Source organism: Natator depressus, chromosome 4 (assembly GCF_965152275.1).
Source record: "Natator depressus isolate rNatDep1 chromosome 4, rNatDep2.hap1, whole genome shotgun sequence".
Lineage (NCBI taxonomy): Eukaryota > Metazoa > Chordata > Testudines > Cheloniidae > Natator > Natator depressus.
The window spans coordinates 127,084,141-127,111,728 of record NC_134237.1 but is presented as its reverse complement, the minus strand read 5'-3'; the positions used below and the strand labels follow the sequence as shown (position 1 = coordinate 127,111,728).

Here is a 27,588-nt window from a genome sequence, read left to right as displayed (position 1 = left end):
GTCGACACAGCAAAGAAAAACCCTCAGCTGGCCCGTGCCAGCTGACCCGAGCTTGCAGGGCTCAGGCTGTGGGGCTGTTTCATGGCTGTGTAGACTTCTACACAAGAATGAAACAGGCCTGATCCCGAGCTGTGGGTTTTTCTTTGCTGTAGACATACCCTAGGTTCTAGCTAGTTATGTGGTAAGCAATCACCCAACTCTCCTTATTTTGAAATGTAATCAAAAGGAGCAATGAGGTATTGTTATCACCCGCCCTTCCATTACATGGGCCACGTGGCAGGGAGGGATCAGTATTTAATGGCATGGGCACCGGCAGAGGGGATGGGATATGTGGGGACACGCTAAGAAATCATCTTGGCTTGAACTTGACTTAAAGGCCTTTTTAAAGAAGCATCTTCTGCAGGATGGCGCGGTTCCCTGGAGTTTGCTATCGGATTTTTATAGTGCCAGGGATATGCATCACAGGCAGGTGTGAAGGCAAGATCCCTGCTGCCCCTAAAGAGTTTAGGGTATAAGCAGGTGAAATACAGGTGGGGATGGGGAGAGACACAGCAGAAAAGCAAGGAGGCAGAGCAGTTGTTTTATTTATTTATTTTTAATTATGTGATTTCTGTTTGAATGCGAAGAGCTCAGTGATGCCCCATCAGCACATTCCTGCTCTCGGGGTGGCCTGGCGATGCACTGCTCCAGGAGCAGCTGCTCTGGGAGGGATTGTGTTTCAGGGAGTCCCGGTCTCTGCCAGAATTCCCAGCATTCAATGGGAGTGTGCAGTCTGGGTTGGTGCCATGCCCTCCTCTCTCTGTGCCCAGCCGATTCTGCAGATTGTGTGAAAGAGTGGGGCTATAGGACTGACAAAACATAACGGGGCCAATTGACACTGGCTAGTGGCCACTTTGCAGTGACTTTTCTGGGACAAAGTCTGTAAGCAACCACTGCCTTTGTGAATACCAGCCTGGAGCCTTTAGTCATCGTCTTCTGCTGTTTCCCCTCTTACCTTACCTGAATCTTTACTTTAAAATATCACAGCATCATTCGGCACACAGTGTGACTCACATTATTTGTAGGGTTGTCAGGCGATTAAAAAAATTAATTGCGATTAATCACACTGTTAAACAATAATAGAATACCATTTATTTAAGTATTTTTGGATGGTTTCTACATTTTCGAATCTATTGATTTCAGTTACAACACAGAATACAAAGTGTACAGTGCTCACTTTATTTTTTATTACAAATATTTGCACTGTAAAAAACAAAAGAAATAGTATATTTGTATTCGTATTCTTTGTTGTAATAGAAATCAATATATTTGAAAATGTAAAAAAAATCCAAAAATATTTAATACATTTCAGTTGATATTCTATTGTTTAACAATGCGATTAATCACAATTAATTTTTTTAATCGCAGTTAATTTTTTTGAGTTAATTGCGTGAGTTAACTGTGATTAATCAACAGCCCTAATTATTTGTATTTGCTTTAACCTTTTCCCTGACTCATTCCTTTACCTGGCTCATAAAAACATAAGAGTGGCCATACTGAGTCAGACCAGTGGTCCATCTAGCTCAGTATCCTGTCTTCCGACAGTGGCCAATGCCAGGTGTCCCAGAGGGAATGAACAGAACAGGTAATCATCAAGTGATCCATCCCCTGTCTCTCATACCCAGCTTCTGGCAGAGAGGCTAGGGACACTTCAGAGTTTGTGTTTGCATCTTGGCCCATAGCCATTGATGAGTCCATCCCCCATGAACTTATCTAGTTCTTTTTTGAACCCTGTTATAGTCTGGGCCTTCACAACATCCTCTGGCAAAGATTTCCACAGGTTGACTGTGCGTTGTGTGAAGAAATACTTCCTTTTGTTTGCTTTAAACCTGCTGCCTATTAATTTATTTGGTGACCCCTAGTTCTTGTTTACGAGGAGTAAATAACACTTCCTTATTTACTTTCTCCACACCAGTCATGATTTTATAGATGTCAATCATATCCCCCCTTAGTCGTCTCTTTTCCAACCTGAAAAGTCCCAGTCTTATTAATCGCTCCTCATATGAAAGCTCTTCCATATCCCTAATCATTTTTGTTGCTCTTTTCTGTATCTTTTCCAATTCCAATATCTCTCTTTTGAGATGGGGCAGCCAGATCTGCGTGCAGTATTCAAGATGTGGGCATACCATGGATTTATATGAGGCAATATAATATTATCTGTCTTATTATTGATCCCTTTCCTAATGATTCCCAAAATTCTGTTTGCTTTTTTGACTGCCGCTGCCCATGGCGTGGATGTCCCCCAGAATCATTCCGCCCGCCCACTTCCTGGATCCCAAAAGGATCACTGTCCTGTAGCCATCTGGTCTGACCCTGTCACACCTTTGTTTCCTATCTTTGAACCAGTTAGTGTTCCATAAGTGGACCTTCCCTCTTATCCTATGACAGCTTACTTTGCTTAAGAGGCTTTGGTGTGGGACCTTGTCAAAGGCTTTCTGAAAATCTAAGAACACTGTATCCACTGGATCCCCCTTGTCCACATGCTTGTTGATCCCCTGAAAGAATTCTAGTAGATTGGTGAGACATGATTTTCCTTTACAAAAACCATGTTGACTCTTCCCCAACAAATCATGTTCATCTATGTGTCTGATAATTCTGTTCTTTACTATAGTTTCAACCAATTTGCCTTGTACTGAAGTCAGGCTTACCAGCCTGTAATTGCCAGTATCACCTCTGGAACCTCTTTAAAACATTGGCGTCACATTAGCTATCCTCCAGTCATCTGGTACAGAAGCTGATTTAAATGATAGGTTATATACCACAATTAGTAGCTCCATGTTCCACACCTGTTAGATTTATACTGTAAGCCTTTTGGGACAGACGCTGCCTTTTTTTTAAATCTGTGCAAAGCCCTTTGCAAATTGATGGTGCTCTGAAAACATTCTTCGTCCTAATAATAATGATCACAAGCCCATTGGCACCCTTATTGGCAGCCTCAGCAAGGAATCCTGGCACTGAAACAGTTCAGCTGCTACTCAGTAGTATAAGAAGCATATGCTGCCCAACAAATATGTTGAGAAGACCAAAATATTTCAACAATTCAAAAGTGTATCCAGGCCCTTATTGAAGCAGAAGTTCTTAGTCTTGACTGCTTTGTGCTAATGATATGGAAACATCAGCTATTCATGAAAAAAGGCTTGCTGCGTTTGTCTTGTTTGTTCTACAGTGCTCCAAGGATGTGCCCCACCATCCAAATATCTAGAGGCTCTGATGACATGGTAACCAAAACTGCAAAGCTTGACAGATTTGTGGTGACAGCAGCACCGTGCTGTGTGTTTGTAACATTAAGGGCAGATCTTGCAAACCCATGTGAGGAAAATTACTCGCTCTAATAGACTCATTGATGTCACAGGGAGCTGTTTATGAGTCTGGTCCAATGCCCATTGAAGTGAATGGGTTCCTCCATTGACTTCAGTGGATACTAGATTGGGTATGTGAGTAACTTTGTGCACGTGTGTTTGTAGGACACGGACCTTAGTCAGGGAGCCAGCAATGTCTAGTGGCTTAGAGTTTAGCATGTGGAATGAGGCTGTTCTGAATTCTAATCCCAGCTCTGATGCTGGCTCCCAGACTATGGGGTTGCAGTAGGGTGGTCTGTTCCTCTAAAGGCTAGTGGCCAGCCAGTCCTGTGTGATTATCACACCCAGCTGGGAAAGGGACAGGGGATGTCTATAAATGGCTGAGAGAGCTTAGCTCACTTGGAAGAAGAAAAGCTGTGGGAGGGAGGTGGGTCCTGTGGCTTGTCCTGGAGCAGTGTGGAACAAAAGGTTTCTGGGTCCCTGCAGCCCAGTGCTGGTTGGGGGAATAGCTTTATTTTGTGTTGCTAACATAGTTCCTATTTTTAAGAAAGAGAAAAAAAGTGATCCGGGTAACTATAGGCCTGTTAGTTTGACATCTGTAGTATGTAAGGTCTTGGAAAAAATTTTGAAGGAGAAGGTAGTTAAGGACATTGAAGTCAATGGTAAATGGGACAAAATACAACATGGTTTTACAAAAGGTAGATCGTGCCAAACCAACCTGATCTCCTTCTTTGAGAAAGTAACAGATTTTTTAGACAAAGGAAACGCAGTGGATCTAATTTACCTAGATTTCAGTAAGGCGTTTGGTACCATACCACATGGGGAATTATTAGTTAAATTGGATAAGATGGGGATCAATATGAAAATTGAAAGGTGGATAAGGAATTGGTTAAAGAGGAGACTACAACGGGTCCTACTGAAAGGTGAACTGTCAGGCTGGAGGGAGGTTACCAGTGGAGTTCCTCAAGGATCGGTTTTGGGACCAAACTTATTTAATCTTTTTATTACTGACCTTGGCACAAAAAGTGGGAGTGTGCTAATAAAGTTTGTGGATGATACAAAGCTGGAAGGTATTGCCAATTTAGAGAAGGACAGGGATATCCTACAGGAGGATCTGGATGACCTTGTAAACTGGAGTAATAGTAATAGGATGAAATTTAATAGTGAGAAGTGTAAGGTCATGCATTTAGGGATTAATAACAAGAATTTTAGTTATAAGCTGGGGACGCATCAATTAGAAGTAACGGAGGAGGAGAAGGACCTTGAAATATTGGTTGATCATAGGATGACTATGAGCCGCCAATGTGATATGGCCGTGAAAAAAGCTAATGTGGTCTTGGGATGCATCAGGAGAGGTATTTCCAGTAGGGATAAGGAAGTTTTAGTACCGTTATACAAGGCATTGGTGAGACCTCACCTGGAATACTGTGTGCAGTTCTGGTCTCCCATGTTTAAGAAGGATGAATTCAAACTGGAACAAGTACAGAGAAGGGCTACTAGGATGATCCGAGGAATGGAAAACTTGTCTTTTGAAAGGAGACTCAAGGAGCTTGGCTTGTTTAGCCTAACTAAAAGAAGGTTGAGGGGAGATATGATTGCTCTCTATAAATATATCAGAAGGATAAATACTGGAGAGGGAGAGGAATTATTTAAGCTCAGTACCAATGTGGACACAAGAACAAATGGATATAAACTGGCCACCGGGAAGTTTAGACTTGAAATTAGACGAAGGTTTCTAACCATCAGAGGAGTGAAGTTTTGGAATAGCCTTCCAAGGGAAGCAGTGGGGGCAAAAGATCTGTCTGGCTTTAAGATTAAACTCAATAAGTTTATGGAGGAGATGGTACGATGGGATAACATGGTTTTGGTAATTAAATATTCATGGTAAATAGGCCCAATGGCCTGTGATGGGATATTAGATGGGGTGGGATCTGAGTTACCCAGGAAAGAATTTTCTGTAGTATCTGGCTGGTGAATCTTGCCCATATGCTCAGGGTTTAGCTGATCGCTATATTTGGGGTCGGGAAGGAATTTTCCTCCAGGGCAGATTGGAAGAGGCCCTGGAGGTTTTTTGCCTTCCTCTGTAGCATGGGGCACGGGTCATTTGCTGGAGGATTCTCTGCTCCTTGAAGTCTTTAAACCACGATTTGAGGACTTCAATAGCTCAGACATAGGTGAGAGGTTTTTCGCAGGAGTGGTGGGTGAAATTTTGTGGCCTGCGTTGTGCAGGAGGTCAGACTAGATGATCATAATGGTCCCTTCTGACCTAAATATCTATGAATCTATGATGTTTTTGTCTGAAGGGCCTGACCGAGAGTTGGGTGTGGGACAAGCCAGTATCCTTCAAGGGTGTGTATTATTAACAATTTAGGAACTGCACATTGGATCAGACTTCCGGTCCCTTTAGTCCAGTATCCTGAGCCAAACAGTGGCTGCTATCATCTGCTTCAGAGGAAGGTGCATGAAATGTCATAATGGGCAGTTTCTTCTTCTCCCTTGTCAGTTAATGATTGACCTGACTCACAAAGGTTTATTTAAAAATCCTATCTAATGTAACTGGATATATAAATGTAACATTTTGAATGTTCTTATGCTCTTAACCTCAATGATATCCTACTTCAATGAGTTCCACAGGTTAATTGTTTGTTGTGCAGAAAAGTATTTCCTTGTGTGGGTTTGAAATGTGTTCTTTCAGTTTAATTGAACAGTCTCTGGTGCTGCTATTAGGAGGAGGGTGTGTGTGTCTGATTTACTTTCTCTAGACCCTCTGTTAGTTCTTACACCCTTATCCTGGCCACTTTATTTGCTTCCTCTCTAAAATAAACAATCTCAGTCACTTCAACCTTTCTTCATGTGGAACTCTTTCTATGTCCCACTAAGTATTTTCATTGCCCTTTTCCAGTCCCCTTCAGTTTTCATGGTATCCTTTTTGAGAGAGAGAGAGAGTGGCCAGATGGGAACACAGTGTCCCAGCTCAGAGCGTGCTATTGACTTGTATAGTGGCACTGTAATATTATCAGGATTATTCTCCATCCCATTCCTGAGGTACCCTGACATTTTGCTTATGTTTTTGCCCATTTGTGCACAATAAGCAGAGCTCTTCACTGAGCTGTGTGCAGTCATTCCCAGACCTTTTTGCTAAGTGGTTATAATTAATTTAGACCCTAGTGATATGTCAGAATAATATACTAACTGCTACATGATTGTGCTCAGTGCTGAGAGTGAACTGATGAGACCTACTGGTCAGTGTGTCACAAGCCCCCCCTCTGGGCCCAATTCAATGAAGCTGTGAGTCTCTTTTAGCTCCAGATAGAGATCCTTGTCTATAGCTCAAGCTGTAGCCGCTCATACGTCTGTGTCTGGAGCTCCCGAATTCAATTTCTAGCTTGGCAGTGAAGATAGAGGCCTGTACAAGACTTTTAGGCCTTTGTGTTTTGGACAGTTCATTTCCCACCCCAAGGCTAAAAGGTCACACAAAAGCCTCATTGGGGGACTCAAAAGAAGGAGATACCAGATGGGTTTTTTTTGCAGCGGTGGTGGTGAGCAGTTTTATTTTATTTTTAGAATTGGAATGGTGATACATAAAGGGGATGAGGGCTTTGTGGACAGAGTGGATATTTGGGAAGAATTTGAATGAAGATAGCATGAGAACCTGGTGCAGCATGGACGAAGGCACACAGAAAAAGTGGGATAAGAAAACTGCAAGACTGTCATCATTAGGGAAGAGATGGGACGGTGTAAGACACCAGAATAGAGGTGTAGGCAGGAGCACTATTCAGACACTTGAAGGCAACGATGAGACTCTCAGACTTGACTTGGCAGGCCAGAGGGGAGCCAGTGGAAGGATTTGAATGGGTGAGTAGGAAGACCAGATGTCCCGTTTTTAAAGGGACAGTCCCGTTTTTTGGGACTTTCTTATATAGGCGCCTATTACCTCCCCCACCCCCGTCCCATTTTTTCACAGTTGCTATCTGGTCACTCTGTGGGTGAGTGACATGGTTTGAGAGATGGGCGAGAGGTGCTTTTAGTTGCTCCAGTTTGGATGCGCTAGAGCAGTGGTTCTCAACCTTTCTTTTTTCTTTTTTTTAAACCCAGGGGCCCTTAAACTTAAATAGACAAGTCTGTGGAACCCCAACCAAAGGCGACACATGGGGGGGGGCATGTGCCTCCCCCAGATTTCTACTGTCCATTTGGCCCTGCTCCCTGAAGTGCTGATGTAGCAGGGCAGAGTAGTGGTGTGTTTCCTTGCCTAGTTGCTGCCTGCTCGTGGAGTTCAGTGGTTGTGAGGCAACCCTTTCTGTTAGCAGCAGGAGGAGATCTCTCTTCTGCAGCAACGCTGCCATTTTTTGTTGCGCTCCACGCCCCCTCCCCCAACCCAGACAGGCTGTGGCGAGTCTGGGGATGGAAGTGGCACTCCCTCACTGAGCCCTGCCGTCCAGGACTGACGCTGGAGCCCCGCAACCCATTTTATAGATAGAGAGACTGAGGCAGAGAGAGGTTAAGTGAGTTGCTCCAGGTCACAGAGCAAGTTAGCAGGACTAGGGCTAAGTCTCCTACCCCAGGGCTCAGTCTATTAAACCACAACTGCCTGGATAATACAAACCCACTTCGTAGTGTCAGGCAAATCTGATGTTTGTTACATAACCCCCACAGGGAAGGCACATCAGCCTATTAATTATGCTGTATACTTTAGGTAAACAAAATAGTAAGGGCTTCTCTTCCTCCACAGGAAACTTGCCAAGTATTTGCCATATATAACTGTGTTCCAGAGATTCTGTAAACTCGCTTGCCTCTAAGACCAAGTTAGTTTCTGTTACTGGCATAAACTGAGGAAGCAACTATAAATCATCAGATGTTGGAATCTCTGCAGGAAACAAGAGCGTGTGACAGCAACCAGTTCAGGGAGGGAGGGAAATGGATTGGGACAGAAATGAGGAACTTTTATAAATGAGGGGTGTGTTGTGGGGGAAATAATTCATGTGCATTGGTTGTTTTTCTGAGCTGTGCAGAAAAACTCTGCCTTTTTTAGCATTATCTTCACTGGACCAGATCCCACTACCACTGATGTCAGTGGAAAGTTTGCTGTTTAGCTTCAATGAGAATAGGATCAGGACCATTGTCTGTGTCTCTCCACTGCCTTAAGCAGCACTGTTGTTTAAGATATTTCAAGGGAGAACAATGAATGTGTTTTCCCAGAATCTTCTCTCTGGGCATATTACCTAATCCCTGCATACAGCACATCTCTGGTGAACGAAATTGCTTCAGTGCTCCCAGTTTCCAGCAGCTCTTTCTGAAACCAGCATGAAACGTCTGCAAAACATTGAGCTCCTCACTCCGTGGTTGCTTTTCTGAAGTCTGCATCATGCTTTGGGTTTTGTTAAATTACGCTACAGTAAGCATGATGAATACCCAGCAAATTGTGCTAGCGCAGTGCTTTGCAAATCGAGATAGTGTGCAGTCTCATTCTGTTCTTTTACAAATGCTTTTCTGAGGACAGCTTTGGGAGGGACAATTGCGAGCTGCATGGAGGAGAGTAAATTTTTAATATATCATCCATGAATTGGACATAAATGTAATTGAGTCCCTTGGCAGGGGAACATAACTGGCAAAATGGATAGGATAATATCAGGTTAATATGGCTCTAAGTTTAGGTTTTGAAACAATGAACTTTGATTAAACCCTAAGAACAATGGAAATGATTACATGAAATTAAGAAAAAGTCCAGTGGAAACATTTTTTTTTTTTAAACCAGTAAACATTCCCCTGCTACAATTTTCAATCCAAACATTGCAGTATCCTGCAATTACAGGGGAAATTGACTAAAACCTGTCTAGAAGAAAGTGGAAATGATTAGCCTATGTTCAGGGTCTACACTTAAAGAAATGATCAAAGTGAAGAAGCAGCACAAATAGCGAAGAGGAAAGGAGATTTTTAAACATTCCCTCGCTTTTTAAACTCTAAGGTGCTATACGTAGCTTAAGGATTTGTGTTTACAGCTCTATGACTTTGAGAACAGACACAGAAAATAGAAAACTTGAGGGGCTTTAGAGTTGGAGTCAACGGGGCCATGCAGGATTCCTCCTGCCCTGATCTGAGTGCAGGATTGGGCCCTAATCTTGTCAAACCACAACCAGGTGTAATCTGAGTCCCATTTTTGTCCCTTTCCCCTCTAAAGTTTTTTGGGGGAGTAGGAGTAGGGGATGGGGATTTCTGATAAATGGTTCCCATTTTGTCCCCTCTCTAAAAATAACTAATAAACTTTCTTTGCTGTGTCATGGTAGATTATTTTAAAATTACATTTACCTTTTCCTTGAGGTTTGTTTTTCTGCCTTGTTTTCATGCTGATGTGTCACTCTTTTTGGTGCTTTTCATCGGGAGGTGCCTCTTAAATGTAATGCAGCCTCAAAGGGACAATCACAAAAGAGGGGAAACAATTTTGGCCCTAATCCTGCTCCATGTAAATCAATGGCAAAATTGTCACTTAGGTCAATGAGGCAGGATCAGCCCTATACTGTAAACCACAGAGGAAGTCAGTGCATGGTGTATTGTAGCCCTAGATCAGAATCTACTAACACTTTCTACAGGTGCAAGAAATGCAGTTAACAGAAGGAAAAAATATTTCCCTGTGACAGGAAATCAAGCTTCTCCATTTCTTTTTTTCTTTCAGGATTATATTTGGCACTCTTTACCCTGCGTATTATTCTTACAAAGCTGTAAAATCAAAGGATATTAAAGAATATGTAAGTAATTTTTTTTCCTCCTGTGCTATGTTTTATGGTCTCTGATCGTTACATTTTAAAGTTGCTACCTGCATTCCAGGTGAGTCTGTAAACCAGGGCTGGGGGAAGTCTTATGTGTAGGCTGGTGGGTAGGGCCCTTGTCTGAAAGTTTGGAGAGCTGGATTCTGTTCCTAGCTCTGCTCGTGACCTTTGACAAATTGCTTATGCCTCCATGTGGTGGCATCATTGTGCTTGTATGGCTGATCTCAAAAGGTGCTTGATGCCCATACCTGAGATACAGTTTTGCTTTGCTTATTTGTTGTAGGAGAGCAGAACAAAATAAAGCCTCTTCAGAAGCCCATTGGCCCTTTGGCTGCTCTCTCAAAACAGGGTTTGCAATGGAATTATCAAACCAAAAGTACATATGATTGTGAATATCTTTCAGGAAGCAGAGACCCTTTCTCTCCAAAGCAGCAGCCAGCCTCCATAGTGGGACGGCCTCTTTATATACTTATGGGTGGAGCTGTCCTGCCTTTTTCCTAGGAGAACACCTCTGGGTCCTAGTGTCCCATGGGTCAGGCAGACACTGCCAACTTTTGTTAGGGGAAGTGGGATGTGGGAGAAGCATGACCCACAAGGGCCCCTTCTGTGTCCCAAAGGGGCTGTACTGTCTGTCATAATCTTGTTTTCTATCTAAAGTATACTGAACACTGCAGAGCCTTCAGGTATTTACTCTTCAAATATCTGAGCATCTCAATGATGATAAGGCCATTTCCATGTCTTGGTGACAGCTTTGACGATTATCTTAACGTGTCCTTAGCACAATGTCAAGCTGTGACTTGGAGAGGCTCTTGAGATTCTTCCAGTCCAGCGTTTCCCTTGGTGAGATTAGTTCTTTATATCCGAAAGCATTAACTTGTCGTGAGCATTGTAAGTAAACCAGATGAGGGCTGCCTGACGTGCCAGGTACTTGCAGAGCTGACTCTGCTGCACCACTCCAGCTATATAAATCCCCTTTGATGTGCTGGCAGTTCAAATCACATCACCTAGCAGTGGCTAGCAATGATAGTCTCCATTTCGAGAACACATTTCATCTAAAGGCCTGGTCTGCGCTTGGAAGTTGTTTTGTTATAACTATGTCAGTTAGGGGTGTGCTTTTTCTTTAACCAATATAGTTATACCAATACAAGCCCTTGGGTTAGAGTTGCCAGGTGTCCGGTTTTCAACCGGTTCACCTGCTCTAAAAGGGACCCTGGCACTAGCTTCAGTCAACACTAGCTCCGGTCAGCACCGTTGACCAGGCCATTAAAAGTCCGGTTGGCAACGCAGTGGGGCTAAGGTAGGCTCCCTGCCCAGCTCTGCATAGCTCCCGGGAAGTGGCCGGCATGTCCCTCTGGCTCCTAGGTGGAGGGGCGGCCACGGGAGCCATTGGCCGGGAACGGTGGCCAATGGGAGCTGCGGGAGCGGCGCTTGCAGGTGGCTGCTCCTCTGCCTAGGAGTCAGAGGGCCATGTTGCTGCTTCCTGGGAGCCACCCAAGGTCAGTGCCACCCAGAGCCTGCACACCGAGCTTCCTCCCGTGCTCCAATCCCCTGCCCCAGCTTGGAACCTCCTCCGTCATGCAAACTCCCTCCCAGATCCCGCACCCCCTTCCACACCTCTGCCCCCGCCCAGAGCCCCCTCCCACACTCTGAACCCCTCGGCCCCAACCTGGAGCCCCCTCCTGCACCCCAAATCCCTCATCCCCAGCCCCACCCCAGAACCTGCACCCCCAGCCAGAGCCCACACCCTCTCCCTCACCCCAGTCCCCTGCCCCAGCCCGGAGCCCCCTCCCACACACCAAACCCTTTGGCCTTAGCCATGAACACCCCAAACCCATCATCCCCAGCCTCACCCCAGAGCCTGCACCCCCACCCCAGAGCCCATATCCCCTCCCACACCCCAACCTCCTGCCTCAGGCCGGAGCCTCCTCCCACACTCCAAACTCCTGCCCCAACCCAGACCTCCCTCCCACACTCTGCAACCCTTGGCCCCAACCTGGAGCCTCCTCCTGCACCCCAAACCCCTCATCCCCAGCCACACCCCAGATCCCGCACCCCCAGCTGGAGCCCTCACCCCCTCCCACATCCCAACCCCCTGCCTCAGCCTGGTGAAAATGAGCAAGGGTGGGGGAGAGTGAGCGATGGAGGGAGAGGGGGTGGAGTGAGCGGGGGCGGGCCTCAGAGAAGAGGCAGGGCAAGGGTGGGGCCTTGGGGTGGGGTGGGGTGGGGCGGGTAGGAGGTGGGGGAAGAATGTTCGGTTTTCTGCAATTAGAAAGTTGGCAACCCTACCTTGAATGGATGCAGTTATATCAGTAAAGGTACCTTATACCAGTATAGCTTATTCCCTTTCCCATGTGGGAATAGTTATACCAGTATAAAGCACCTTTACTCTGATATACTTTATCCACACTTGGGCTTGATCTATACTTAATAGTTTTGCCAGCATTGCTATGTTAGTTAGGAGTGTGAGGAAATCGCCACCCCGCTTCCCAAACTGATGTAGCTGTGCCAGCAAAAGTCCTAGTGTAGATGCTGTTACATGGACAAAAAGGAACTTTTGCCAGTATAGCTTATTCTGTTTGGGGAACTGGTGTAAACTATATTGGCAAAAAAATTATTGGTAGCATAATCTACATTTCCACTAGGGTATTGGCTGGGGTTAGCCAATGTAGCCCTCCTGACATACCTATACTAGCAAACCAAGTGTGGACAAGGCCTGCCAGGAGTGGTACTGCTTAATTATTCTGGTTGAGTTACCATAGTACACCTTTTTAGTGTAGACAAGACCTCTGACTCTTAAAGTACTTCACTGATATTGTTTAATTAAGCTTAATAGCACCTCTGTGAGGTTGCTTAGACATACTCAGGGGAGTTGGTCAAAAAATTTTGTTCACAATATATTTTTCAACAAAAAATGGCTTTTTTAGCAAAATGGAAATATCCTTGGGAAATGTCACAATTCAACGACGTGTTATTGGAAAAACATTTGATTTGTTTTTGTCAACTGAAAAATTTCAGCCAATCAGGCAAAAATTTTCAGTGAAACAAAGAATGTTCACCCAACTGGTCAAAACATTTTGATTTTTGGTTGCCAAAAAAACAAAACAAACTAAACAAACAAATAACCAAGAAGTTTTCAGCCTGGCAGTTTTTCAATGAAAACTTTTTTTAAAAATTCATCTTTATCAAATTAATCACTGGGGGTGGAGAACGCGTTTCCTGACCACCACTGAAATGCAGCTGCCTCTGGGGTGTAAGGCAACAGCCCTACAGTATGCTTTAAGATGGGAAATTAAGAATATTGTGTCCATCTGTGCTGCTGGCGGTATGTTAGCTGGTAGGCTTGTCAGCCCAGGAAAAAATGGTTGTTACCCCTGAATCAGTTTCAGGTCCCTGCTTCAAGATGCAATTTTCCATTCAAACACCCAAAATGCATGAATAACTCAAAGCAAAGCAATTCCCTGACCAGCACAGGCTGAGGCCCTAGCCTCTCTCAGCCAGCAGAAAGAAGAAGTGCCCTTCCCTTAAATCCTTGCAGGGTCATGGAACAGACAGGTAACCTTTAACACTTTCCTGGCTTTTTTTAACCCTGTCACAGGCTATTTATGTAAGGTAAGTATATTTTGTCTAACTGCAAAGACATCCCTACTCTTATGTCACGTACCATGGGATCTCTAATGACCACAGATGGTTAGGACCTCGGCTATGTACGTGTAACCCCCACCCAATCAGTATGGCACTCTGTCCCCCTCTCGTCATGGCTGGGCCGTGTATAGAGGTTGATGAGCCTGCTACAGCCTTGATCTCTGGAGCTAAAAGCCTCTATTGCCTAAGCTAAAAGACCCACCTCTGTTAGCCTTGGCTGCAGCAGGCTCACCAACCTCTTTCTGTGGCCCCGACCACTAAAGGGGCACAGAGCACCCCACTGAGTGGGTGTGGGTTACATAGGTCATCTGAGAGAAGACACCTCCAATAGCACAGCTCCTTCTGTCAGCAAATTTGGGTGTGCTGGAACTTACTCAGAGGGAATCATAAGCACCCTTTCCTTCCTGCAGTACTTATAGGTCACTTGGCGATCTCCCATCCATGTATTGACCTAACCTAACCCTGATTATAGGCCATGACCAGATGGGAGTACCGCACCAGGTAACATGATAGCAGGGTTACACTTGCATTTGCAGATGAAGAGGGAAATTATATGGCATCATCTGTATGTTCTAGTGTTATCAAACTGTCTAAATCACTATCTCAGTCTGACAGCAATTCTACAGCAGAAACTCCTCGTGGAATACGAGCAGCGAGTCTGACTACTTGGTCTTTTAGTCGGATTGATCATAAAGGACAAATTCCTTCTTCACGTGGGTTTGTGCATGACTCTGATTTGTGTTGTGGACTACACCTATGTGACAACTTGCTGCGTGACACCTGGCAAAGCCCTTCAGTTCTCCGTGCCTGCACAACAGGGTTCTGAGGCTTTCTTGTCAATAAGCGTATCACCAGGCAGCTGTGGATGGGCTGAGCTTTGGGATCCTCAGGTGAAAGGTGCTCTCCCCTAGAAGAGTAAAATACCATCACTGTACATTTGTGCCTTCCTAGAACAACATGGTTACAAAATATCTGATTTCTCTTCACAGGTCAAATGGATGATGTACTGGATCATATTTGCACTCTTCACGACAGCCGAGACTTTCACAGATCTCTTTCTTTGCTGGTGAGCATCAGACCGAGGTGGGGCATTTGTAACGAGATAGGGAGGAAAACAGAAGGGTTTATAAGGGAACAGAGTTCCAGAGAGAGGATTGTAAGACTGTGTCATTTCCTGTGCAAGGGGTTAAATGTCAGGTGCATGGCATGTTTTGCTTGGAGGACCAGCACTTCCTCTCTTAGCGCTGCCAGATTTAGGGGTTGGGAAATACTAACGTCAGGGGAACTGCTCGGGTGCCTGTGAGAAAGCAGTTGGAACTGGAGAGAGTTTGACGAAGGTCTGTCACTGTCAACAGAGGATGGCTGAGCCAGCAGCCCTCTTCTGCTGTGGGCACTGGTGCAGGTGTTGGAATGGAGACAGGCACATGGAAAGAGTGGAATGGGTATGTGAGAGAGGAGAGGTGAACATGAGTGAGGGGAAAAGGGAAAAAGGGGAGAGAAAGGGATAGGGGGAAGGAAGAGATGGAGGGAGGAAGAAGGAGGAGGAAGATACAAACAGGAATAAGACAAACCACTTTAACTTTTTCCCTTCTAAAACTTTCTAATCCCTAGGGTAAGCAAGTGTGTTACGTGTTCCTCTCTGTGCCTGCTCCAAAGTGGTTAGGAGTCTATTGGCCTGTGATGGGATGTTAGATGGGGTAGGATCTTAGTTACCCAGGAAAGAATTTTCTGTAGTATCTGGCTGGTGAATCTTGCCCATATGCTCAGGGTTTAGCTGATCGCCATATTTGGGGTTGGGAAGGAATTTTCCTCCAAGGCAGATTGGAAGAGGCCCTGGAGGTTTTTCGACTTCCCCTGTAGCATGGGGCACGGGTCACTTGCTGGAGGATTCTCTGCTCCTTGAAGTCTTTAAACTATGATTTGAGGGCTTCAATAGCTCAGACATAGGTGAGAGGTTTTTCGCAGGAGTGGGTGGGTGAAATTCTGTGGCCTGCGTTGTGCAGGAGGTCAGACTAGATGATCATAATGGTCCCTTCTGACCTTAGTATCTATGAATCTATTGCAGTCCCAGTTGAGAGAGCTGCCATCTTGGCCGATACACTGGGAATTGAACCGGGAACCTCCAGAGCTAAAAGCATGAGCTACTAAAGCTTGAGCTAGAGATCCAGGGCTTTCTGGCGAGGGCTGTAGCAGACTGATATTCAGGTTGGGCACAGAAGGGCCTGCAACACACACTCCGCAGTGGGTTTCAATAGCAGGAGGTATTACTTGTTCCTGCTCTGTCCTTTTCCTTTGGGATAGATACTTGGGTGTATAGGAGCACAAAGGAAAATGACATTCTTTGTTTGCAAAGGGGCCGAGCCTGCGCACCCTGCAGCTTCCTCCCAGTCTGTTCTCATGTGCGGGGTTCGGAGGGGAGGAACACAGGCCATTGTTAAAGTGGGGTGTTAAGGTCAATAGAGGCTTTGGGTGCTCAGCACTTCTGCAAATCAGGCCACTTGCACTGAAGTGAGGGGGAAAACTCCTGTGGGCTTTGGACTAGGCCACTTAGATAGGTACCTAACATCAGGCACATTTTGACCACTCTTATACGGCCTGATCCAATGCCCATTGAAGCCAATGGAAACCGGAGAAGTGAATGGGCTTTGCATCAAGTTCTTAATCCTTACGCATGTACCTCACCAAGGGCCCAGACCTACAAGGTGCTGATCACCTGCAGGGAACACTCTTTTCAATGGGAGTTCAGGGAGCTCACCACCACACAGAATCCGGCCCAAAAGGAGGCATTATGTTGGTACTTCACTGTGTCCTTAACTCATTGGGTCCTGATCCAGGGGGTGTGACTGCAGCTCATATATGGGCCTGAGCTAGCTGTCATCGAGCTCGCTTGGGTTCCAGACATGAAGACGCAGCAGTGCACGCTACAGCGCAGGTTAGCCACACAAGTCACTGTGTGCGGTTCTGAGCGGGCTTGTACAGACTGTGCTGCTGTGACTTCACGCCGAGAAGATTAAAGCTAGCTTGGGTGTCCCATGATTGCAGTGTAGACATTCTCTTAACTGAGGGAAATGAGACACGTAAACCATCTGCAGAAAACGCGGAGGACAGGTTAGATTTTTAAAATTCTCTGTGTTAAGTCACGGTGCTGCTAGCAAAACAAAATGGAAGGACATGTGGTTATAGCAGGAACGTCTCTTATTATTAGTAATTGTTATTCTGTGTATATTACAGTAGTGCCAGAAATCCCCAGGGAGGATTGGGCCCCATTATGCTGCACACTATACAAGCACAGATAATGGGACAGCGCCTGCATAATGTGAAAGGAATGATGGTTCGATTCCGTGATAAGTGCCATCTAACTGCAGAAAGGCAGAGAGACGAAAGGTGTATAAATAAATCCAGAGGCTGGTTTGCTGGCTGCTGGTGGGTGTGATAGGTAGTGTTCTCTCTGCACCCCAGGCCTGTAAGGGCTGGGAACAGTGCAAAGAAAGCCTCCATGGCCCCTTTGTGCATACCGCACCCCTTGTCACTTAATTGGCTCTCAGGGTCTCTATTAAATAACGTTGCTGCTACCTGGCTGCCAGAAAACTTTGCATAGCACTCAGCCAGAGTTTGGGTGTGAGTGAATGTGGAAAGAGGGTGGTAGATCCTTAGGACACTCAGGTAGACAGAAACCAGCCTAGGCTCTGAATCTGCCAATTGCTAACTGCCTTGGGCTTCTATTATCATCAGAGAAGCAGTTACCATGAATTTATGTCATCTTTGTTTTCCCATAGGTTTCCATTCTATTATGAACTGAAAATAGCTTTTGTAGCTTGGTTGCTGTCTCCATACACAAAAGGCTCCAGCCTCCTGTATAGAAAATTTGTACACCCAACACTGTCTTCAAAAGAAAAGGTAATTACAGGTGTTCATGCCCTAACTGAGTGGATGGCTCACAGTGGTGGAATTAGTGTGTTTACCGTATGTCAGCTGTATCAATGGCTTTCATCTCAAGAAGATGAGTCACTGCTTTTTCTTTTATTTATTTTTGTTCTTTGATCTTCTCTTTGGTTTTTTTTTTTGTATCAGCAGCTGCTGAGCTCATTCAGAATAACTTAACTACGTCTGGGCATCAGAGAACCTAAGAGGGTGGGATACATGTATTTTGTTTTCCCTGAAAATACCACCCTGAAAATAGTCCTTCCTTGCATGACAAACTTCACAGTGTTGGAAATGCTGACTGAATGTAGCTGGGGTGACAAGGTGCATGAGGTAATATTGTTTATTGGACCAACTTCTGTTGGTGAGAAAGACAAGCTTTTGAGCCACACAGCGCTCTTCTTCAGGTCTAGGACAGGCACTGTGAGCATCACAGCTAAATGGAAGGTGGAACAGATTGGTTAGCATAATTAGGTAGCACATATTCTAAGGGACTTCTCAAGGTAGAGTGGTCCATTAACACCTCTGCAGTCATAGGACAAAAAGAGGGGATTAGTGGGTTACAGATAGTTGTAATAAACCATAAATTCAATCTCTAATTCAGGCCTGATCTACACTACAGAGATAGGTCGACATAAACTAACTCTACACTACACATCTACACTAAAGTAGATACACAGGGAGAACTGCGGAAAAGGATCTGGACCACAAGTGGACCACAAGCTAAATATGAGTCAACAGTGTAACACTTTTGCAAAAAAAAAAAAAAAAAAAGCAAACATCGTTCTGGGATGTATTAGCAGGAGTGTTGTAAGCAGGACACATGAAGTAATTCTTTCGCTCTGCTCCACGCTGATTAGGCCTCAACTGGAGTTCTGGGCCCCACATTTCAGGAAAGATGTGGACAAATTGGAGAAAGTCCAGAGAAGAGCAACAAAAATGATTAAAGGTCTAGAAAACATGACTTCTGAGGGAAGATTGAAAAAATTGGGTTTGTTTAGTCTGGAACTGATAAGACTGAGAGGGGACATAACAGTTTTCAGGTACTGTGACAAAGTTCCTCCTCTGCCTTGGTGGGTCCTGCACTTATTGGCGGATTTGCTTGCCTCAGAGATTCACGGCAGCCCTCAGTTTGGCCACTTTTACTAGTGGCTCAAACCTGCTGTTCACTCAACTAACCTCATCACTGGCCAGCGTTGGGAAAAGGAAGGAGAACAATTCCCACAGTCTCTGCTGGTCCGCCTAGTGGGTCGGGGGACAGGCCAGGACCTTCCCCTCTGGTGGGACCCACAGTCCAGGTCAACTCCTCCTGTATCCAATAGGGAGTTGGGGGGATGGGGGGAACCCTGGCCCGCCCTCTACTCCAGGTTCCAGCCCAGGGCCCTGTGGATCACAGCTGTCCACAGTGTTTCATGTAACACCTGTGTGACATCTGCAACTCCCTGGGTTACTTCCCCATGGCCTCCTCCCAATACCTTCTGTATCCTCACCACAGGACCTTCCTCCTGATGCCAGATAGCATTTGTACTCCTCATCCTCCAGCAGCACACCCTCTCCCTCTGAGCTCCTTGTGTGCCCATCACTGACTGAAGTGAGCTCCTTTTTAAACCAGGTGCCCTGATTATCCTGCCTTAATTGATTCTAGCAGCTTCTTAATTGGCTCCAGGTATCCTAATTAGCCTGTCTGCCTTAATTGGTTCCAGCAAGTTCCTGATTGTTCTGGAACTGCCCGTTACCTTACCCAGGGAAAAGGGACCTGCTTAACCTGGGGCTAATATATCTGCCTTCTATCACTCTCCTTTAGTAGTGGGTGGGCAGAAGCCCGCTCACCTCCTGGATTTTTTATTTTAAGAAAAAAAAAATCACTCTCCTGTAGCCATCTGGCCCGACCCTGTCACACCACTCAGCCTTGTAGGCCCAATTCTCCACTCACAGAATAAAAGCAACTCCCAGAGGTTTCAGTGGAAGCTACTGCTCTCCTGCCGTCCTCTTTTCCTTTTCAAGTACTGGCTGTACTCCAGCTGCTGGGAAGGAGGGAGGGAGATGGCCGCCTCTATGAATGATGGCCTGACCCTTGAGAGAGACAGCAGGAGGTCTGAACTCTTCCCTCTTGTGCTTTTTTTTTTTTGGTCTTGCATGACAGGAAATTGATGACTGCCTCGTCCAAGCGAAGGATCGGAGCTATGATGCCCTGGTGCACTTTGGGAAGCGGGGACTGAATGTCGCAGCAACAGCAGCCGTGATGGCGGCTTCCAAGGTAACAGCCAGGAGAGCGCAGGTCACGGCAGTGCCGTTAGCCTCTCAATTGGGTCTGGGTCCATCGTCTATGGTAACAACACAGCGGGGCGGAGAGGAGGAAGGCATGGGAGGGAGTCCAGAATTCTTCCAGTTGTTACGATCCTGCCTCCCAGCGTCCTGTTCATCAGCCTCATGGGTGTGTCTTGGGATGAACACATTATGCAAGACCATGATGCTGTGGGAGTGAATGAAGGGGGTAAACGCAAGGGGCCAAGCTTTGCTTTCAGGTCTGTGTGAGGGCTTCTGCTGAGCAGGATGTGGAGCAGCACACTCTAGCCTTATGATGATGAACAATTAGATTTCCATGAGCGATACTGATTAATCATACCCGGGAACAGTTACTACTCCAGGCTGGGAAATTGCTTAATGGCTCCTTTGAGGAAAAATTAAGCTCAGCTGTCCAGTTATTCCCTGCCCCCTTTCACAGGAGAAAGCACAGAGTAGGACTGAGGAGGGAGCCCCCACACCAGGCCTGTTGTTTCATTGGATTGTTAAAAAGGCTGGATAACATTCTCACCTCTAATTTGGATGCTAATATCAGACCAATGAAATCTGAGGCTTCTGAATATTAAATGACCAGCTGCTGAGGTCAGGAAGGATCTCTTCTTTCATACCTTGTACAGCATCATATGATTGACTAGGTTCATTATTATGTTGCGTGAAGGAAAGATCACTTTCCTTTGAAGCAGCAGATATTGGTCACTTTTGGAGACAGGATGCTGGGCATGATGGAGAAATGGTCTCATCTGATCCTTAGATGGAAAGTGCTCTAGATATGCAAAGCAGACACCCACATTGTTCTGTATTGCATCTGTACTGTTACACCCATGCCTGGTGCTACAGCAATATTGAGATCTGTTTTAAATGTGCAAAAGCCAGGAATGCTTATTTTGTTCCCTGCTCACAGTCGTCTGTTTCTAGATGTTGAGCTGACGTGATGCTGTATGTGTGAAGGTCCCTACAACACCTCCACACAACAGTGAGACATTTGGCTGACACCTTGGCTGCACCAAGGCCTTTTATGCCACTCTAGCAGCATAAAAGGGCCTTAAAATGGGCAGCAGCAGTCTACTGAGAGTATCACTGTCTCTGTACTGCCTTTGCTCCCAGCACGTGGTGTAGATGCACTGATGTCCCTGATGCATTGCACTACGTCTGTCTCTGCTTTCCAAGGCCTGCAGGAGCACGTTGGAAGCAGAGTACAAGTTAGAGCAGCCCTGAGGCTGCTCTGATTTACACTTGAGGCTTGGCAGGGCCCTGTCTAACCCCAGAATATGGCCTAAAGCCTTTGTGCCCCACCTCTCCCTCCCTGCCCTGAGCATAGGAACAGAATAATTGAGTCTTGGGCCCTTTCTCTTGAGGGTCAATGAGTGTCACTGTCCTACTTGCCTCCTTTCTCCTCCTCAGGGATTTCTTTTGAAAAAGAATCTGTCTCTCTAAATGCTTGTTTTCCACCTTGCGAGGATATGTACACAGCTCCAGAGGTAGCAGGAGGCTGGGTGGAAGGGAGGCTGGGGACAGCCATAGAGAAGAAGGTCTGCAGTGAAAGAGGGGGACAGAGTAGTTCTAGGGATGATAGTTTTCCTTGATCTAATGGAGATCCTTGTTCAGTGTTAGAAGAAAGTATCTCTTTCTACGATTCTTTACCATTGTCACACCTTACCTTTGGTTCTTATCCTGCCCCTGTCCCTGCAGTATCTGAGCACCTCACAATCTTCAATCCTCACAACACATCTGTGAGGTAGGGCAGTGCTACTGTCTCCATTTCAGATGGGGAAATGGAGGCACAGAGAGGCTAAATGAGTTGCCTAGGGTCACAGAAGAAGTCGATGGTAGAGCATGGACTTGAACCCAAGTTTCAGGCTTGGGCCCTAACCACTGAACCATCCTTCCTGTCTGCGACATCTTGGAAGGCCTACTCCTAGGAACAACACTTTAAATTAGCAAAAAGAAAAGGAGTACTTGTGGCACCTTAGAGACTAATCAATTTATTTGAGCATAAGCTTTCGTGAGCTACAGATCACTTCATCGGATGCATACTGTGGAAAGTGTAGAAGATCTTATTATATACACATAAAGCATGAAAAAATACCTCCTCCTACCCCACTCTCCTGCTGGTAATAGCTTATCTAAAGTGATCACTCTCCTTACAATGTGTATGATAATCAAGTTGGGCCATTTCCAGCACAAATCCAGGGTTTCTCACCCCCCCCCCCCACACACAAACTCACTCTCCTGCTGGTAATAGCTTATCTAAAGTGATCACTCTCCTTACAATGTGTATGATAATCAAGTTGGGCCATTTCCAACGCAAATCCAGGGTTTAACAAGAACGTCTTGGGGGGGGGGGGAAGGAAAAAACAAGGGGAAATAGGCTACCTTGCATAATGACTAAGCCACTCCCAGTCTCTATTCAAGCCTAAGTTAATTGTATCCAATTTGCAAATGAATTCCAATTCAGCAGTTTCTCGCTGGAGTCTGGATTTGAAGTTTTTTTGTTGTAAAATAGCGACTTTCATGTCTGTAATCGCGTGACCAGAGAGATTGAAGTGTTCTCCGACTGGTTTATGAATGTTATAATTCTTGACATCTGATTTGTGTCCATTTATTCTTTTACGTAGAGACTGTCCAGTTTGACCAATGTACATGGCAGAGGGGCATTGCTGGCACATGATGGCATATATCACATTGGTGGATGTGCAGGTGAACGAGCCTCTGATAGTGTGGCTGATGTTATTAGGCCCTGTAATGGTGTCCCCTGAATAGATATGTGGGCACAGTTGGCAACGGGCTTTGTTGCAAGGATAAGTTCCTGGGTTAGTGGTTCTGTTGTGTGGTATGTGGTTGCTGGTGAGTATTTGCTTCAGGTTGGGGGGCTGTCTGTAGGCAAGGACTGGCCTGTCTCCCAAGATTTGTGAGAATGTTGGGTCATCCTTCAGGATAGGTTGTAGATCCTTAATAATGCGTTGGAGGGGTTTTAGTTGGGGGCTGAAGGTGACGGCTAGTGGCGTTCTGTTATTTTCTTTGTTAGGCCTGTCCTGTAGTAGGTGACTTCTGGGAACTCTTCTGGCTCTATCAATCTGTTTCTTCACTTCCGCAGGTGGGTATTGTAGTTGTAAGAATGCTTGATAGAGATCTTGTAGGTGTTTGTCTCTGTCTGTGGGGTTGGAGCAAATGCGGTTGTATCGCAGAGCTTGGCTGTAGAAGATGGATCGTGTGGTGTGGTCAGGGTGAAAGCTGGAGGCATGTAGGTAGGAATAGCCGTCAGTAGGTTTCCGGTATAGGGTGGTGTTTATGTGACCATCGTTTATTAGCACTGTAGTGTCCAGGAAGTGGATCTCTTGTGTGGACTGGACCAGGCTGAGGTTGATGGTGGGATGGAAATTGTTGAAATCATGGTGGAATTCCTCAAGGGCTTCTTTTCCATGGGTCCAGATGATGAAGATGTCATCAATATAGCGCAAGTAGAGTAGGGGCGCTAGGGGACGAGAGCTGAGGAAGCGTTGTTCTAAATCAGCCATAAAAATGTTGGCATACTGTGGGGCCATGCGGGTACCCATAGCAGTGCCGCTGATCTGAAGGTATACATTGTCCCCAAATGTAAAATAGTTATGGGTAAGGACAAAGTCACAAAGTTCAGCGACCAGGTTAGCCATGACATTATTGGGGATAGTGTTCTTGACAGCTTGTAGTCCATCTTTGTGTGGAATGTGGGTGTAGAGGGCTTCTACATCCATAGTGGCCAGGATGGTGTTATCAGGAAGATCACCGATGGATTGTAGTTTCCTCAGGAAGTCAGTGGTGTCTCGAAGGCAGCTGGGAGTGCTGGTAGCGTAGGGCCTGAGGAGGGAGTCTACATAGCCAGACAATCCTGCTGTCAGGGTGCCAATGCCTGAGATGATGGGGCGCCCAGGATTTCCAGGTTTATGGATCTTGGGTAGTAGATAGAATATCCCAGGTCGGGGTTCCAGGGGTGTGTCTGTGCGGATTTGATCTTGTGCTTTTTCAGGGAGTTTCTTGAGCAAATCCTGTAGTTGCTTTTGGTAACTCTCAGTGGGATCAGAGGGTAATGGCTTGTAGAAAGTGGTGTTGGAGAGCTGCCGAGCAGCCTCTTGTTCATATTCCGACCTATTCATGATGACAACAGCACCTCCTTTGTCAGCCTTTTTGATTATGATGTCAGAGTTGTTTCTGAGGCTGTGGATGGCATTGTGTTCCGCACGGCTGAGGTTATGGGGCAAGTGATGCTGCTTTTCCACAATTTCAGCCCGTGCACGTTGGCGGAAGCACTCTATGTAGAAGTCCAGTCTGCTGTTTCGACCTTCAGGAGGAGTCCACCTAGAATCCTTCTTTTTGTAATGTTGGTAGGGAGGTCTCTGTGGATTAGTATGTTGTTCAGAGGTATGTTGGAAATATTCCTTGAGTCGGAGACGTCGAAAATAGGATTCCAGGTCACCACAGAACTGTATCATGTTCGTGGGGGTGGAGGGGCAGAAGGAGAGGCCCTGAGATAGGACAGCTGCTTCTGCTGGGCTGAGAGTATAGTTGGATAGGTTAACAATATTGCTGGGTGGGTTGAGAGAACCATTGCTGTGGCCCCTTGTGGCATGTAGTAGTTTAGAAAGTTTAGTGTCCTTTTTCTTTTGTAGAGAAGCAAAGTGTGTGTTGTAAATGGCTTGTCTAGTTTTAGTAAAGTCCAGCCACGAGGACATTCATGGCTGGACTTTATGGGTACCCGCATGGCCCCACATTATGCCAACATTTTTATGGCTGATTTAGAACAGCGCTTCCTCAGCTCTTGTCCCCTAACGCGCCTACTGTACTTGCGCTATATTGATGACATCTTTATCATCTGGACCCATGGAAAAGAAGCCCTTGAGGAATTCCACCATGATTTCAACAATTTCCATCCCACCATCAACCTCAGCCTGGTCCAGTCCACACAAGAGATCCACTTCCTGGACACTACAGTGCTAATAAACGATGGTCACATAAACACCACCCTATACCGGAAACCTACTGACGGCTATTCCTACCTACATGCCTCCAGCTTTCACCCTGACCACACCACACGATCCATCTTCTACAGCCAAGCTCTGCGATACAACCGCATTTGCTCCAACCCCACAGACAGAGACAAACACCTACAAGATCTCTATCAAGCATTCTTACAACTACAATACCCACCTGCGGAAGTGAAGAAACAGATTGATAGAGCCAGAAGAGTTCCCAGAAGTCACCTACTACAGGACAGGCCTAACAAAGAAAATAACAGAACGCCACTAGCCGTCACCTTCAGCCCCCAACTAAAACCCCTCCAACGCATTATTAAGGATCTACAACCTATCCTGAAGGATGACCCAACATTCTCACAAATCTTGGGAGACAGGCCAGTCCTTGCCTACAGACAGCCCCCCAACCTGAAGCAAATACTCACCAGCAACCACATACCACACAACAGAACCACTAACCCAGGAACTTATCCTTGCAACAAAGCCCGTTGCCAACTGTGCCCACATATCTATTCAGGGGACACCATTACAGGGCCTAATAACATCAGCCACACTATCAGAGGCTCGTTCACCTGCACATCCACCAATGTGATATATGCCATCATGTGCCAGCAATGCCCCTCTGCCATGTACATTGGTCAAACTGGACAGTCTCTATGTAAAAGAATAAATGGACACAAATCAGATGTCAAGAATTATAACATTCATAAACCAGTCGGAGAACACTTCAATCTCTCTGGTCACGCGATTACAGACATGAAAGTCGCTATTTTACAACAAAAAAACTTCAAATCCAGACTCCAGCGAGAAACTGCTGAATTGGAATTCATTTGCAAATTGGATACAATTAACTTAGGCTTGAATAGAGACTGGGAGTGGCTTAGTCATTATGCAAGGTAGCCTATTTCCCCTTGTTTTTTCCTTCCCCCCCCCCCCCCCCCAAGACGTTCTTGTTAAACCCTGGATTTGCGTTGGAAATGGCCCAACTTGATTATCATACACATTGTAAGGAGAGTGATCACTTTAGATAAGCTATTACCAGCAGGAGAGTGAGTTTGTGTGTGGGGGGGGGGGTGAGAAACCCTGGATTTGTGCTGGAAATGGCCCAACTTGATTATCATACACATTGTAAGGAGAGTGATCACTTTAGATAAGCTATTACCAGCAGGAGAGTGGGGTAGGAGGAGGTATTTTTTCATGCTTTATGTGTATATAATAAGATCTTCTACACTTTCCACAGTATGCATCCGATGAAGTGAGCTGTAGCTCACGAAAGCTTATGCTCAAATAAATTGGTTAGTCTCTAAGGTGCCACAAGTACTCCTTTTCTTTTTGCGAATACACACTAACACGGCTGTTACTCTGAAACTTTAAATTAGGCTAGTACCCATAACAGGTAAGAAGTTTTACCTCGCTGCTTGTTTTCAGAAGTGGGAGAGTGGTTTAATGGCTAGCTCAGGGGATTAGTATTGGATCGATTTGAGGCATTTGTAACAAAACAATCACTCTGTTCTATTCCTGACTCTGGAAGGGAGTTTAATGGTTAGAGTAGGGGATGGAGTTGGGATTCCTGGGTTCTGCTGTCAGTTCAGTGTTTGGCCTTTGACAAGCCACTCACCTCTCTGTGCCTCAATTTATTCACCTGAAAAGTAGGTATAATACTTCTCTGCATTCCTAGGTGCTGAGTTTTAATGACTTAATTATGGTCTGGGGAGCACGTCAGGATGACAGACAGTGAATAAAACCAAAATACAGCTGTCATTAAGGGGAAATGTTTCTCCGCACCCTCGCACCCAAGTTTAGAAAGTGCCCTACCCCCTATTTCAGTCGTCGGCTCCAGGACTCACACTGGCTTGTCTCCCCTAGCCTTTGGAAGGTGATAGCTAATATGTATATGGAGACAAGGCAATTTGCCTTTAACACATGTTAAACTGCTCCAGTTGAAGCCCAAAGCCGAAGTTAGGCCCCCAAATCCATATTTCAGCACCAAAATAAGTGGCCTGGCTTTCAGAAAGGCTGAGCCCCTGTGGAAAATGTGGCCTTACAAAGTAGAGAAAGGAAAGGTCCATCCCGTGTCCTACTTCAGCTGGAATAACAGGACAGAAATAGATGCTAAGATATCTGGGGCCCCTCCTCAGCTGGTATAAATCAGTGTAGCATCTGTTGACCTAGGTACGAGGCTCTAGCCCTAAGCTTATTGGGTGCAGGCCCAGTTAAAGTGAGAAATGGACCCAGATCTAAGTACTCTTGAACTTTGAGACGTGCCCCCTTCTTTTCCTTCTCTCTGGTGGACAAACCGTGTCCCTCACAGACCAAGATGCTACAAGCACAGGCTAGAATATACGTACCTCCTCCTTAGCTCAGTCAGATTGTCCACTGGCCTGACTGATAAATGGCCTAGATGTTTGATTAGCTGGACACAATTTAAAAAAAAAACAATAATTGTGCTGCCAGGCAAAAATATAGGTCATTATTAGACAGGTGAGGGGTTCTCAGAACCCCAAACCCCTTGTGCCAATCTCCCCTGCTTGCATGTGCTCTCTCTCTCTCGTTCTCTCTCTCAAGATGAGTGGTACATTTCTGAGGCTCTCTGAGTGGAGACAAAGTCAGACATCT

At 45.7% G+C, this 27,588-nt stretch overlaps 1 protein-coding gene across 2 annotated transcripts in view; it reads left to right on the top strand.

Moving 5' to 3' along the window:
- Positions 1 to 27,588, top strand: part of REEP1 (receptor accessory protein 1) — a 109,578-nt gene that overhangs the window by 36,440 nt on the left and 45,550 nt on the right. For both annotated transcript variants that reach the window (XM_074951880.1, XM_074951879.1), the window contains exons 2-5: positions 10,006 to 10,078; positions 14,731 to 14,807; positions 17,518 to 17,638; positions 19,806 to 19,919. In XM_074951880.1, coding sequence (XP_074807981.1) covers positions 10,006 to 10,078; positions 14,731 to 14,807; positions 17,518 to 17,638; positions 19,806 to 19,919 — 385 coding nt within the window. The remainder of the gene's footprint in view (positions 1 to 10,005; positions 10,079 to 14,730; positions 14,808 to 17,517; positions 17,639 to 19,805; positions 19,920 to 27,588) is intronic.